Source organism: Gadus morhua, chromosome 14 (assembly GCF_902167405.1).
Source record: "Gadus morhua chromosome 14, gadMor3.0, whole genome shotgun sequence".
Taxonomy (NCBI): domain Eukaryota; kingdom Metazoa; phylum Chordata; class Actinopteri; order Gadiformes; family Gadidae; genus Gadus; species Gadus morhua.
In genome coordinates, this window is record NC_044061.1 from 12,544,785 (window position 1) to 12,559,845 (window position 15,061).

Below are 15,061 nucleotides of genomic sequence, written 5' to 3' on the forward strand. Positions count from 1 at the left end.
GCACATTAAACCAATAAAACACCAAATAAGATTTGAAAAGCTTTGGAAGTTTATTTACAACACTATTTACATAGTTTGCAGTCAAGACACGATCGATCGGTCGGCAAATTGCATTGCGTATCCGACATCCCGACAGAGAACTTTGAATGCTCGAGGGGTCTCCGTAGTAGTGGGATGATATTGGTCCCATGCAAAGTAAGGTAGTGTCAACTTTTGGACGCAGGCCAAGGAGCCGAGAGAACGGACGGACCTTCTATGCATTTCGAGAGCGTCCCATGCAAGGTCAATGAGATCTGTCGACGGACGGAGGTGTTGAATGTTAGGTAAAGTCCCATTCACACCCTACGGAAAATACGGATGGGGACCCTTTTGTCCGGTCCCGGAGGTCGTTTTGTCCGTCAGTGGGTGCCGCTTTCGGATGACACAAAGCAAAATCATCCCCTCTACTGATGCCATGTTTGCGATTGTCGATGCCAGTAATTTGCGACACGACAGTCACTGCTCTCTAGAGGATGTATTGCGTAACATTCATAAGCACACGCTGAAACCGGACAGAGGTATGAAGGTTAGTACCGGAGACAACGTTTGGTACGGACAGACGAATTTCGTCCGGATCCAGAGGAATGAATCAACCTTAAGGCCTTGTTCACACTACCTTCGTCCGTCGACGGATCTCATTGACTTTGCATGGGGCACTCGCGAAATGCATTGTGGGGCCGTCCGTCCATTCGGCTCCGTGGCCTGCGTCAGAAAGTTGAGAAATGTTCAACTTTGTCGGCCAATAAGATCGCAGTTATGAATATACACTCCACGTGACTACTGGATCCATTTTGCAATAACAAGCAGTAAGAAGCAGGAAAAATCTGGCAGTTATATTTTTTTAAAGAAATGTGGAATGATAGGATTGTTTTTAATCACCTTTTGATTATGTCATCTTTTGTATTTATATCTTCACATCGGCTTTGTAGTGGGAAGCGATTTGATTGGCTGCAGCATGCGTCTACAAAGACTAGTCCCCTATACGTCAGACACGCCCTCGGTCATCCGTCGACGGACGCTTGTAGTTTGAATAAGGCGTAAGGCAGTGGTTTTCAAATGGGGGTATGCACTAGTGATGGATTCAATGATTATTTTCCTTGATTCAGTTCGCCATGAAGAATCGTTCAGAATCGTTCGTTCGTTCAGTCGGTAGCGGTGAATCGAATCATGGAATGCACGGTTCTCAGCTTATTCAGTCAGACTCAGTCAGAAGTCGGTCATCAACATTACAACTTTAACCAAACACAGCGGTATGGGGAAGGGCGTAGTTGATTATTGGATGTTTAACATAACAAGATCATAGACTTGATTTAGCAATGATGGTGGGGGTCCTGGGTGGAGAGAGAACCATGAAAAAACGAGACAGATTGACGAGACATTCAAATATTTGATTATCTGGCATGACGCAGAAAGTACAAAGACAGCATGCATTAAACATTTCACTGATATTGAATCGTATTACCGTACGCTGGCTCACTAACTGTGCGTTCACACCAAGGGAATTCCGCTGCAAAAAAATCGCTGCAAATTTTTCCGTTAGCTTTTGTCACTCAAGTCGCTCATGACGTACATTTCAATTTTGCAGCTGCATTTAAAAGGAGCCGTATGCTTTTAGTACAGACAGCCATAACAAAGAGTGAACTCCCATACACTTTGTCCATATTGCAGAGACGGATTTGCTTGTTGGATAAAGTGCTTAGACAGCAAGTAGGACAGTGATTCCCCTCCAATATATATCTATTAAAAAAATCCTAAGATGTAACCTACAACCGAGAACAAAAAAACGTTGCGTGCTGTAGTAGGCTAGTTAAAATATGTTTCACTGGTCTGCATCTGCAAATCATGATCGGCACTCATTCGTCAAACAAATTTACATTGGCGCACATGGCTAATTTGCATAGGCGCACAGGACTGGCTGGCTCCGCAAGACAAATAATGGAACATATTTATCTATCTATCTAGGCCTATCTGTCTATCTATCTATCTATCTATTTATCTATCAACGCGTGTGTAGTTTAAATGTGATGTATTTTGTGTATGTCCTGTCAGACTTGTCTCCCTTGTTCTGTGTGGTCTTGTAGGCTACAGTCCTGTGTGAGCCGAATAACCTAAATTAATTCCCGACGATTTGTGTCTTTTGGTATTAATAAAGACTTGACTAGGCATCTATATAGACTATTTAATTAAAAATGATTCACCTCAGGCTCCGTGAATAGTGGGGAATAGCGGGAATAGAGGGATAAAAGACAAGAGATATATCCCTTGTAATTTATCCCTCGTCTTGTCGATTAGTTTGTGTATGTGACGATTTCAAAAACATGTTCTGCTTAATGCATGACTACTTGACTAATGGAGCAAATGAAAATGATTCCCGCTTAAATGCGAACGTTCTAGATCGCAAATATTTTCTATAAATACTCCCGCTTATCATCACTTTGTATCAAAATCACTATGGATGTTGCACTCATTAACTATTGAACACAAAAAAGAATACACAGCTGTCATTATCACTGTCACTGACAGCGTTATATCGTTTCACTTCTTATGAAATGTACTTGTAAGTCGCTTTGGATAAAAGCGTCTGCTAAATAGGCATTTGTTAGCTGTCTATCCTCTATTAAACTGCATTGAAGTGACACGTTTGTTCCGTGCATTATTCATTTGCATTATTATTGCATTATTATGCTTGCATTATTCCTTGGCCCAACGTATTATTCCTTTGCACAGCGTATGTATTTTCAATATTTGAAAACGATATCGTCCCATTCAGAGCAAGGAAGATTAGTATGCTAGGATCTCGGTTAGCAGGCATGCATCGCGCCTATTTTACAATAATCTCAAACGTTTCATTAACTTACACACCAGACCAACCAACCACGCGTGACACCTCCGCCCAGGCCAGAGCCTTTTTGTTGCGATCTCTGAAATGAAAAAGGCTCGGATCGTACAACACTGGGTGCCCAGTTACAGCCGCGATACATTTTTCAGTCAACATTTTGTACAGTCACTAGGAACCAAAAAAGTAGGTAGGAACCAAAGTGCCAGTGTTCGGTGTTTCCTTGGGATCTACTCAAGCAAAGGGCATCTATATTCCGATTGGCTGTCAGTGTTTGGCCGCTGAAACGCGTCATAGTAATTTGCATGAAGTTCAGCCGTCTTCAACTTTTTTTGGTCGCTCTGGTCGCTCACCTTTTGCCGCTGGTAGCGTTTGACGTTTGTGTCGCTTTGGTCGCTCTTGCCCATAGAAAGTGAATGACTTCCGGTGATTTGGCAGCTCAATTCGCTTTTGGTGTGAACGCACAGTAAGCCTCTTCCCTCTTCAACACTCAGTCAGTGAACGAACAGTGAGTCAGCGAGTACTAGTACTAGTGGGTCTGGGAGGAGTCGAGTCTGAGAACGAACGAGACGAACGAGAGAGAAGAATCAGTTTGGTTCGTTCTTGTTAAAGATTTATTCATTCGGACTGATTCGGTAGCGAACGACCCATCACTAATACGCACAACCTAAGGGTACTTTGGAGTACTGCAGGGACTCCTCAGAAAATGTATCCAATTTTTTTACCCTGAGGAAGTTGCTTACACTGCCGAATAGAAAACACATATTTATTTATGTTCTTTTTATAATCTTTCTTCCCAAAAAGTTTTGTGCAGGTGAAACTGAAAAAAATATCTTATAGGGAGCTCACTCGTAGAAAGTTTGAGAACCACTGCAGAAAGGCATCGAATTGATTTATCATAAAAACCATGATAATTGAACTTTGGATAACCGTTAAAGGGGACCTATTATGCTTTTTCGACTTTTATGACCTATAAACGTTGTTATAATGATTGATAGTCATGTTTAACCATACTAAAGTGTCAAATAATGACGTACATGCTTTTCGACGTATTCCCTGCTGACAGTCTGGGGTAGCTGTGCAGAGCGCTAAACACTCGGGACAAGGAGCGAGGGGGAGGGGGCGGAGAAGGACGAAACGGAGCGTTGACAGAGAAGGCTGAAAGCGCCCAGATGAGATGAAGAGTTTCCCGAAAATCTACATCGTTTTTTGTGTATTGTTAAACATGACAATCAATCATTACAACAACGTTTATAGGTCATAAAAGTCGAAAAGCATAATAGGTCCCCTTTAAACAGGTAACATTCCTCACGCAACCAAATGTAGCGACAGTGGCCACACTTGCTAAGTTTGTTTTGCATTCAATGAAAAATATGACCGAAGGCATTGGGCGCACCAGAGATTATTCAGCCTTCGAAAAGGCCCTCTTATCTGTAATGTCATGTGCACCATGTGCAACTACCTCAAGGCCACATGGTGCCATATTTAATGTTTTATTATTTATTATTTATTTATAATGTTTTATTCATTACGAAGTGTCTCAACAGTTTTGATGGATTTAAACACATGAGAAAGCAGAGACACCCCTAGGAAGATCCTTTACTACCTGTTCTTTTAAAACTGCACATGCACAGAAAAAGCGATATTTTTTGGGTAATTTGATCTACACAAACTATACGCTATGAAAGCTGAGACTCCCCTGGTCCCAACAGTCCAAACCATATCATGCTCCGAACAAAACTCGAATAGAGGTAAAATAATAAATGAATAAGAACAAACTTCAATTTTTCTTTATGCAACCAAATATTATGCCTTACCTTTGTTGTTTTTGTCGTCAACGTTTGATCGCATAAAACCACCATAAACGGACAATCAAGTGACTGGGCATGCTTTACTTAACATAGTGTTTACAATCAACGTATTTTAGCCAAGAGAGTTTCAGAGGATATAGATAAATTGCCTTCAATGAGAGCATATGCTCTTCATCGCCGTCTGATGGCCGTATGGTGCAACTACTATTGTTTGGCTTGGTGTCATTAAATTACAGAAATTTCAATAGGGTGTTCAAAATGTTATATTGTGATAATCAAGTTTATATTGTGAATTATTTTAATGTTTACACAAATAAAAAGTGCAAAGTGCTGCTTTTATGTGCTTTTAAAGTAAAACTTGGAGAAACAATTTTAGTGTGTGGGTGTGTGAGTACTTTTTGAAAATGTGAGCACATTTTAAAAATACCGTGATAATACTGATATTGATACTGATCATTTGGTCATGATAATCGTGATGTTCAATTTTCCTACCATTTCCTCTCTAGTCCTGATAAAACATGTCTAATTGACAGTGGTGTTCTTCCTCGATACTGGCCCGGCTCTGCACAGTTCGGCCCGGCGCTGCAGCCCAGTGCGGCTGGGATCTGCGTTTGCATTACTACCGGTGTTACACCCTTGTCTGCTACCCATCGTAAATTTTGACCCCAGGGGTCACAGTTGCATATTTTCTGAAACATGCACGAGCGTAAAGCTTAGACCGTCATGAAGTCGTTCACATGCAGAAACACGCACAAGCATAAAGGGTAGACCGAGTAAACTACTAATAACTAACCGTAAAATGTCACGTTTTAAGCTTGTGCATGTTTCTGCACGTGAAGGACTTCATGCCTGTCTACTATTAAACTTGTGCATGTTGCAGAAAATGTGCTACACTGACCCCTGAGGTCACACTTTACAAGTGGTAACAGAATACGGTGTCACACAGGGCTTCCCAATGGAAAGTGTGTCTTTAACTGATGTCGCGCTTGTCTTGGCTCGAAATAGCAACACATTCATTTCCTATTTCGTTTTAAATTATAGACTACCATAAAATCAGATTTCTGAGTTTAAGACGCATTTAATATATTTGGTTTGTTTCAGACGGAGAGCGACATACATTGATATATAGAATTCACTTCAACATTCAGTCTTTTTTTTTGTAATGAGAAATACGAGTTTTATCAAAATTTCTACATGGACGAACAAAGACTAATCCAAAGAGATTTTCCCAATTGATCATTGAAAGTGTACAGAGTATACACTATAAACAATATAACGCTGAATCAATCTGCATTTTATGATAAAGTTGAGGATATTGTGGCATTTCTAATTGAGCAGGAGTTTGCCATCCTGATGGGCGATGAGGAGGCGTGGGTGACAGATGCCTCTCAGGGATCCCTGACAGTTCCACTGAGGTTGTGTGAACTGTCTTGAACAGCAGCTCTGGTCCCCTTCAGTAGCTCTGTTTGGGCTTTAACACATGGGTAACTGTGACCTAAGATACTGTAATCACCAGAGACTCAGGATAATGAGGCACAACTATTCATAGATATTGACCTTGTTTTTTCATAAAATCTGAATGGACAAATTTCGAGAAAATACACAAAACCACAACCAACAATAGGTGTGGTTCATCCAAAGGGAAAGTATTGAAAGCTATACAAAAATGGGAAGACGTGTATTGGCACTACATCAACATTTTAATCCCATTTCATTAAGACAATTTAGGCTATATGATAAATCTAGGTGTGGATATATCCAAGTTATACATGTAAGATGACTAACTAGCAGCAGAGGCCAAAACGCATGATGGAAGATGGAACAAAATTCCCGGATGTCTGGAAAACGAGTTTGTACTCAATCACACAGTATTGTCTCATTGTGTCCCATGAAACATGGATTGAGAGATGGATGGAGAGAAAAAAGTTTTAAAAAAACTAAATAATTTGGGTATAACTGTCAAAAAAAGACAGACATGGCAATATTACAACCTTGGGACCAGGGTGCCAGGGACTGAAGCACATTGTGTGTTTGTATACTGACTTGTCAAGCTGGATGAGTGGATAGGAGAAGTGAGAGAACTTGAGCATTAATTAGTAAGGACTGGCAGGCATAACATTCAAGGTCTGCTACACACTGGCCTAAGAGATTTGGTCGGCTTTGAAAGCACCCAGGGGTGCTATTAAGACATCAAACAAACAGTTAATGTGCATCTCCTGGGATTGGTTCATAAAGGTGAGAGTTACATTGTTTGTTTTTACACAGACATGTAAGCACACAGACATGTAAGATAGGAGCATCAGAGTGTGCCCATCGCTTATCGTATAGCACATGTTTTATCGATGAGAAACATGAACATAGTTTCAGGCCACTTTCTACTGCTGAAGTTGAAATATTGCTGTTTAACTGAAAAAAAAAAATTGAATGTCCTATGATCTTTTTAGGTTTTTAGGATCTAGTTATCCTAAATACAAAATTGCCATTAGAGTAAGTGTGGTGAGGTCGCAAAAAAAAACAGCCCTTATGTTTCAGAACTTTTTTTATTTTTAACATTGACTTGAATGTTGTTTTTTACTCGTCTTTGGAGTGATCTTGTCCCATCTTTTTACAGTTGAACACATGTGTCGATAAAATACAATTTATTATTTTTTTCTACACGCAATAATTGCAAGATTCTTTTTCTCATGCTCACATAGTAAACACATTTTTCCATCAAGATGAGGACATACTCATCCATCCACATTTGTTATTGTATGAAGAGTGGAATATATACACAACTAGTCCCAATATGCATTCACTGGGCTAATACAGGGCTTATGAAACGGCACAATTATTAGTAAATACATTTATCTTGGTTTTCTCAAGCCTATAGTGTTAGCCCTCCAGAATTCATAAGGGGCTGTGTCGTTTCCGTCTGCCGAAAGCCTGGGCTCCAACGTTGGTGGGGACAAAGTTTCTGTTACCCGTTCCCCCTGAGCGACTCAGATAGTCAGCTAGCCTGTGGGTCACGCATGTGGCTGTGTTGCACGCCCGTTTCTCTGCTGTCACACTGCTTTAGAGAAGGACCATGTTGACATTTACTTCATGCAAAAACATATATATTTAATATGATTTCTTTCAACATGTTGCAATGAGTGCACCTTGTGTGAAAAAGTTGTCATATTGTGTCACATGACACAGTTGGTTGGACACAATAACAAACCGAATAAGCAGAAGTTAAAGAAACTCATTTTTGGCCACATTAGTCTGTGAGAACCAAAATTATTGGAAAATAGGCGAGGCCAGGTGGAAAAAAAATCCTTTAAGGTGGACAATACTAGAATACAATTAACTTTCGAAAATATTGGCAAAAATATAATATTTAATAAAAGCTAAAACCCATAAGTTAGAACATTCAATTGCAAACCATAAAACCAAATTAATAATTGTTCTGTGTGAAGGAAACTGTCTTTCACATCCTTCAGTGAGAAAAAAGGATCATATAGTGTATCAACCAATTAACACATATCTTATGTGATGGACTTTTTTTTTTGTTTAGCAAACAATGAGGATAGCCATTGCAACGTTCATTCAATGTTTGAATGGAAATAAATGTTGCCAAATGATTTGACTTATCTTACAAATTATAACTAACTAACTATAACTGCCCTTGTGACCCTGTTGAGACCTTCAGAGAGGTCTCTTGAACTTCCTGGTTTGGCCAATGACTATTGATTATATATATGCACCAAAAAGGTATGATGAGGTATATAATGATATATAATGATAATTTTTTAAGCAATTTTTTGGCTCCTCGAAGACCGATTCCAAGTAGTTCCATTTGAATCGGCCTGCCAACTCAAATTCCCGACCCCTGACTTGATAATTATTCAGATGGAATGATAGAATAAAATGAAAGCATAAGAAGGAAAAAGTTAGTAATACTCATTCTACATATTTATAATATAAAAGTGCACATTCATCCCCCCCATAACATGTTTTTATAAATATATATATATAAAATAAGTTATCTATGTCATGTTGCTTGTCGTACCTGTTTCCTTTAGCCACGTTCGGCGGTTGCTCAGCTGAGGTGGTATGCATGAATTCCTGGAAGAGAGCGTCAAGGAGCTTCTGGGCGCTATGCCTGACTAGTGAAACTCGGTCCGACTCTGTCCCTGAAGCGGCTCTGGAGTGATACAATTAAAATGATCAGACTGTCACGAATCGGTTCCATCTCTAGATACATTTTGACATGCAACTTGAAGGAGAAGCCAGGACAAGACATTAAAGACATATTTTTGTATACAATATAGATATATATTATATTGTATTTTAATATTATACATAGTTTTACAATATTCATGTTGTACACCTTTTTAAATGCATTATATTCTGATGTTTTATCCTCCACAATTAAGATGACTGGTTTCCAGATTTGTGTGGTTGCCAGAATGTGTTGAAAATGTGTTTTTGTGCATAATAATGGTGTGCTGTATGATGAATAAAGCCGTTACACAGAGGCATCCTCAGGAAAGGACACATCGGTGAAAAGGCTCTACAGTTTTATCCGTATCCCTAAAAGAGTGTGACCTGGACGGTGCAGCGTGCAGGCTGGGCTTCTGGATGCTGACCAGGGCATACGCAAGCAGGACAGCAGAAATCTTCAGCACAATCATCGTCCCTCTGAATCAAAATACAACAACCAAAGACACTGCAAAATTATCATTGAGGCTCATGTCCCTGAAATTCTAAAAAAGCTTCCAATAATCTGGCATAGTACTTGTAGTTTTACAGTTAGTAGCCATCGATCAAAGAAGGCATCTCCGACTATAGCTGTGGGGATGCATGTGAGAGATATTAGCTGTTACTCGTTTTTCATTAGCAGAATGGGCTGTTCTCTGCTGCAAACATTTTCCACCAAAATTTAAAAAAAAAAGTCATATTAAATAACAAAAAAATAGCAGAGCAAAAATTCACAGTAAAATATATATATATAAAATAAAATATAGTATATATATAATACTCACCTACCCTGATTTATATTTGTGTCGAATTGATATATATATATAATTTATATAACTGATAGTCCCCTTGAAATATGTTGTATAGTATCAGCAGAGGGTGTTATATATATACCTCCATGGGTTTATGAATGAGTGGGTGCTTAGGCTTTTGGCCAATCAAAGTGCTTTCTTTTGTAAACCAATCAAAACAAAGTTACAACTTCCAACCAATTAAAAAATATATATTGGTTAAATATGCATTGCGATTGTGGATTGTGTTTTGTGTTCGTTTATGTACAATTGATATACAAAGTATGCACTTGTGTGTCTGTCTGTATATGTATGTTTGAGTATATATTCATACAAATTGTATTTTTTTCAGCAGGAGAGCAATTTTACTTTCAAGCACAGAAGCTTAGGAGGAATTTTTGGCACAGCTAAACAAGCATGGAATGCTGTGCATGCCCTAACCTTCAACCTCTGGATGCATGGCTTGGCCTAACCTTCCATCAGCTCAGGGGCTTAGTGGGTCAAAGTTGATTTGAAACAAAACATGGGTTCACACATTTTTTTTTAACATCTGCATATCCCACATACCAACGCATGTTATGTGTTTGGATGCGTGCATGAATGCAATGGTGCATTGACTTTTTTTATGTATTATTTTGTATCATGCATCATGTCTCTGTGTTATGCATTTGTCTGAGTGTGTGCACGCACATTAATGTATGCATACGTTTCACAAAGATGTAAGGGCAGGTCTTGATCACTGTTTGCTAAGTGTTTGCGTTTTACTATAGTAAAATTTAGTTACTATACCATCGTTAATTAAATAGGCCTGTATCAATCGGCGAGCCTCACTATCGTTAACAAGAGTTGAAACCGGGTCAGTGCGGCGGTCTGCCATCTCCACTAATCGACTCCAGCCAACTTCCTTCTGAGATATCATCTTTCCAGTGCTTCAGTGTGCTGTGTAGGCCCAATATTAAAGTTGCAATGTGAAAGATTGAGCCCTTCCCAGATAGTAGGCAGGAGACGTCCAGAATTAGAAACAATTCAATAATATAGTTCTGTCCACTCTAACTGGTTATGAAACGGTGGGACTCGTACTAGCCTAGCTCGGCGGCCTGGGTGCCGTGAGAAGTGAGAGGGTTTTTGTTAGGGTCGATAGAAGTAAGATCGATGCTCCCTTATTTGTAGAATATATCAGTTCTAGGAGTCGATTTTTTTTTAAACATTATTGAAATAACTATCGATCAGCAATTTTTCAGCAAGGACCTAGTGGAATAATGGCACATGCGACTGTAAAAGTGTACTTTTAAACTTATGTGGGGTGGGTAAACAAACCAGACCGAATGTTACCTCTCCAGTAGCTAGAAGCAGAACAAAGTTCAACAGTGGATTTCGTGGAGCGGCTTTCTGGCCAATCTTAGAATAAGAGGCGGGGGGAGCGAGACCGTGCAAGATGATACTTACGCCTCAGTCACTTTCCGGAGAGAATGCGAGGACAAGTATAGGGGGTAGGGGGATATACACAATATGCTTCAATTGGATTCCAGAGCTTTATGGTCACTGTCTTGCAGGCAGGCGTCCTTTGCTGCGAGCTTTGTGGTGATTGCATTTCTTATGCTCCTACTGGTTCGCCAGCTCGTCAAGCAGAGGAGACCGCCCGGATTCCCCCCTGGCCCATCACCCATCCCGGTCATTGGCAACATCTACTCTCTCGCCACGGAGCCGCACGTCTTTCTCAAGAAACAAAGTGAAGTTCATGGACAGGTAGGCCTACTTGTTCCGATTTTTTCTTATTGAATGTGTTGCATAATCATTCCGTATTTTATGTTGTTCTTGGACAATGCCGGCAGATATGTAATCATCGCTCACCGTCACGCACATACGCAAGCGCAACATTGTTAGTTAACTTTGTGCAGAAAGGGCTCTAGAAGGCGTGCACGTTCGTGCATAGCCGCACGCACGCATACACACTGAACTCACGCACAATTGTCTCAATACGAAACAAGTGATGTTTTGTGTCTAAAGCATGCATTGTTAACGCTGTTAAATACCCAACGTTGGAAGCCTATACTTGATTATGATGATAATCAGATAATCTTCAAACTCACTATTATTTTTAAAAAGGCTACAAGTTAGTAGGCCAACTTTGTACAGAACTATAAAAACGGTATGTATTTTTCAGATCTTCAGTCTGGATCTGGGAGGCATATTGACAGTGGTGCTCAATGGATATGATTGCATCAGAGAGTGCCTCTATCATCAGAGTGAAGTCTTTGCTGACCGCCCCTCCTTGCCTTTATTCAAGAAAATGACCAAAATGGGTGGTAAGTTGATAAAGCATGATAACACTAAAAACATATAATGTTATGTGTTCAAAGTGAGAATATAATAAAGTTTGAATTAATTATTTTTGCATTATTATAATTTTGCTATTTTCGTCAAAGGACTCCTCAACCATAAATATGGCAGGGGCTGGATTGAACATCGCAAGCTAGCCTGCAACTCGTTCCGCTACTTTGGAAGCGGCCAGCGGCAGTTCGAAAGGAGGATCTCGGAGGAGTGCATGTTCTTCGTGGACGCCATCGACGTGCACAAGGGCAAGCCCTTTAACCCCAAACACCTGGTGACCAACGCCGTGTCCAACATCACCAACCTCATCATCTTCGGCCAGCGTTTCACGTACGACGACCACAACTTCCAGCACATGATTGAGCTCTTCAGCGAGAATGTGGAGCTGGCCGTGAGCGGCTGGGCCCTCCTCTACAATGCCTTCCCCTGGATCGAGTATGTGCCCTTCGGGAAGCACCAGAAGCTGTTCCGCAACGCGGCGGAGGTCTACCGGTTCCTGCAGCAGGTGATCGAGGACTTCTCGCAGGGCCGGGTACCCCAGGCACCGCGTCACTATGTAGACGCCTATCTGGATGAGCTGGAGCAGAGCACCAAAGACCCCGGCACGTCGTACTCCAGGGAGAACCTCATCTACTCGGTGGGCGAGCTCATCATCGCGGGCACCGAGACCACAACAAACACCTTGCGCTGGGCCATGCTGTATATGGCTCTCTATCCCAACATACAAGGTTAGTACCGGGAAGCGGCTTCCTCCCTGCCACACATCACCCACTAGGAATCAAGCACTCGCAGGTTGATGTATGAGGATGCCGGTGAATCAATACGTGGTACAGGAGTGCAATGGGCTCACACAAAGATTTGCAAGTTGTCAGTATTTAGAGATTTTTGATTTCTTTGTCGAACAGAGAGGGTCCATCAGGAGATTGACAGCGTCCTGGTCAACGGGAGAGCGCCATCACTGGAGGACAAGCAGAGAATGCCGTATGTGGAGGCGGTTCTTCACGAGGTCCTGCGCTTCTGCAACATTGTACCCCTGGGTATTTTCCGTGCCACCTCCCAGGATGCGAACGTTAACGGATACACAATCCCAAAAGGAACCATGGTGATCACCAACCTGTACTCGGTGCACTTTGATGAAAAATACTGGAACGATCCCGGGGTCTTCTCACCGCAGAGGTTCCTGGACAGTAACGGCAACTTTGTCAGACGGGAAGCCTTCTTGCCCTTCTCCCTGGGTTAGTTGACTTCCCTTCTTCAAATATCATCATCAACTCTCACGCTTCATTTATTGAATGGGTTTTAGAATGTATCTCTGTGCAGAAATGATGTGTGGCCTAACATTGTGGCCTAACAGCAGTGTTTTTGGTTGCCAGTATTAACAAATATCTCAATGCAAGGTTATCTTCAACATGTAACTTCTTCCAAGTGCTGTTGTGTTGCATGTACAGCTCAATCTGGCCTCTTCCTTGAACATTTTATTTCCTTCATTTTTGTAGGAAGACGTCAATGTCTGGGTGAGCAACTGGCCAGGATGGAAATGTTTCTTTTCTTCACCACAATGCTCCAGAGGTTTCATCTCCAGTTCCCTCCAGGAACCATGCCAAATCTCACTCCCAAACTTGGCATGACCCTGCAGCCCATGCCTTACTCCATATGTGCCGTCCGCAGACAGCCCACGCGGCTGTCCTCGCCGGACACAGAGAGACAGGTGTACAGTAGCACTGCTTGTCAACCCATTAAAGTCTACACTCCAATGTCCTGCACAGAAAAGAAACTTCATGGTTCAGACACATAGAACCTTCTACCTTTCCAGAGAAATATTGACACATGTATGCCGATGTATTCATTCGGCATTAATGCTTTTTACATGCATTAAGGGATACCTCATTTGGCACTTAACATTGGACAGGTGACGGTGTCTGTCCGGTAGCAGTAGGCAGTAGTTTGCACACAACAACGAAGCAGCAGGGACAAGAAAGATTGACTTTTTTTAACTTGTGGACATTCTGTAAACCAATGTGTAAATTCAAGTTAAAACAAAAGTCTGCTGATCAGAAATTGGCTCAATGAAATATGAACGAGGTGCTTTTGGCGACAGTGACAGTTCTGGTGAATGATTGATGAAAGAACCACCTCTGCAAAAGGTCATGGTCTTGCCTTACTTAGGTCCAGCTAAATGGGATACGGTGTAGAAATGTGTTCCAACTGTAGGAAGAAAAGGGCCGAGCCAACTTTCCACGAAAACTGTGCATTGCGTATGGCAGGCTGGATTCGTGCCATGTTCCACGTTATCTGAACTAACTGTGACCCTGGCTCTTGGGATTGTGTTCTGTGGAAATATGCTCTCTTAGAATGAGACTGGAGAATTGGTGACCGTCAGGAAACACTTGCGGAACATTTCATTCTACTAAATGGATGACGGCCCCTACTCAAAAAGCACATTTGTGTGTGAAGTTCATAATGCTGAAATGTATTTTATATTGTTTGAATGTTTGAACTTCCAAAAATAAACTTTTTTATTTACAGATTTTAATTTGTCATAAAACTTCAACCTGAAATCGAGATAGTATATTAGAGCAATGCATACTTTTACCATGTAGCTCCTTATGAAACCATTACAATGCATCTGCATACAGATTTATATTACCCATGAGAAATTCTCCATGCTGTTCTTGTTGCTTTTGCCGCTCATTGAAGGGAAATGACCTAATTCACTAAGAACAGAAAAGGTGAATCACTAAGTCCACAATGTACAGTATAACATGGAGCATATGTATTTTTATTATGCATCCCAAAATCATGTCTGGTGTGATGTAATTGTATCTTATCATATCTTATATATCAAATGTATTTGGTTTAATCATAGCTTATTGCTCCTTTAACTATAGGTGCCTATTTTTGGAATTGGAAACGCGCGTGTGTGCGCGCACACACACACACACACACACACACACACACACACACACAAAAGCACTCTGAAACAAAGAAAAGAGAGAACTGCAGATACTTGGATGGTGGTTTATGACAAG

At 41.0% G+C, this 15,061-nt stretch overlaps 2 protein-coding genes across 6 annotated transcripts; one reads left to right on the forward strand and one right to left on the reverse strand.

Moving 5' to 3' along the window:
• Window positions 1-7,230: 7,230 nt before the first annotated feature.
• LOC115558958 (calcitonin gene-related peptide-like) lies at window positions 7,231-10,673 on the reverse strand. 5 transcript variants are annotated; one of them, XM_030377522.1, is made up of 4 exons: window positions 9,700-10,673; window positions 9,259-9,351; window positions 8,720-8,854; window positions 7,231-7,735 (listed from the first exon to the last, which is right to left on the reverse strand). In XM_030377522.1, exons 2-4 carry the CDS (start codon window positions 9,342-9,344, stop codon window positions 7,576-7,578), a joined length of 381 nt encoding a protein of 126 aa, XP_030233382.1. In that variant the 5' UTR covers window positions 9,345-9,351; window positions 9,700-10,673; the 3' UTR covers window positions 7,231-7,575. The 5 variants fall into 5 exon arrangements, with proteins under 5 accessions (XP_030233382.1, XP_030233381.1, XP_030233379.1 ...); XM_030377521.1 differs by having other exon boundaries at window positions 9,696-10,673; XM_030377519.1 differs by having other exon boundaries at window positions 7,231-7,738; window positions 9,700-10,666.
• A 438-nt stretch (window positions 10,674-11,111) lies between these two features.
• Window positions 11,112-14,560, forward strand: cyp2r1 (cytochrome P450, family 2, subfamily R, polypeptide 1). The gene is made up of 5 exons (XM_030377511.1): window positions 11,112-11,447; window positions 11,866-12,007; window positions 12,128-12,760; window positions 12,938-13,267; window positions 13,529-14,560. Exons 1-5 carry the CDS (start codon window positions 11,211-11,213, stop codon window positions 13,825-13,827), a joined length of 1,641 nt encoding a protein of 546 aa, XP_030233371.1. The 5' UTR covers window positions 11,112-11,210; the 3' UTR covers window positions 13,828-14,560.
• Window positions 14,561-15,061: the final 501 nt, after the last annotated feature.

Coding starts and splice junctions, on each gene's coding strand:
- LOC115558958 (XM_030377519.1), bottom strand. CDS start 9,344: ATGATTGTGCTGAAGATTTCTGCTGTCCTGCTTGCGTATGCCCTGGTC. Junction 8,855..9,258: donor CTGCACGCTGCACCGTCCAG/GTCACACTCTTT, acceptor GTATCACTCCAG/AGCCGCTTCAGGGACAGAGT. Junction 7,739..8,719: donor AACGTGGCTAAAGGAAACAG/GTACGACAAGCA, acceptor CCTTCTCTAAAG/CAGTGTGACAGCAGAGAAAC.
- cyp2r1 (XM_030377511.1), top strand. CDS start 11,211: ATGCTTCAATTGGATTCCAGAGCTTTATGGTCACTGTCTTGCAGGCAG. Junction 11,448..11,865: donor AAAGTGAAGTTCATGGACAG/GTAGGCCTACTT, acceptor TGTATTTTTCAG/ATCTTCAGTCTGGATCTGGG. Junction 12,761..12,937: donor TCTCTATCCCAACATACAAG/GTTAGTACCGGG, acceptor TTTGTCGAACAG/AGAGGGTCCATCAGGAGATT.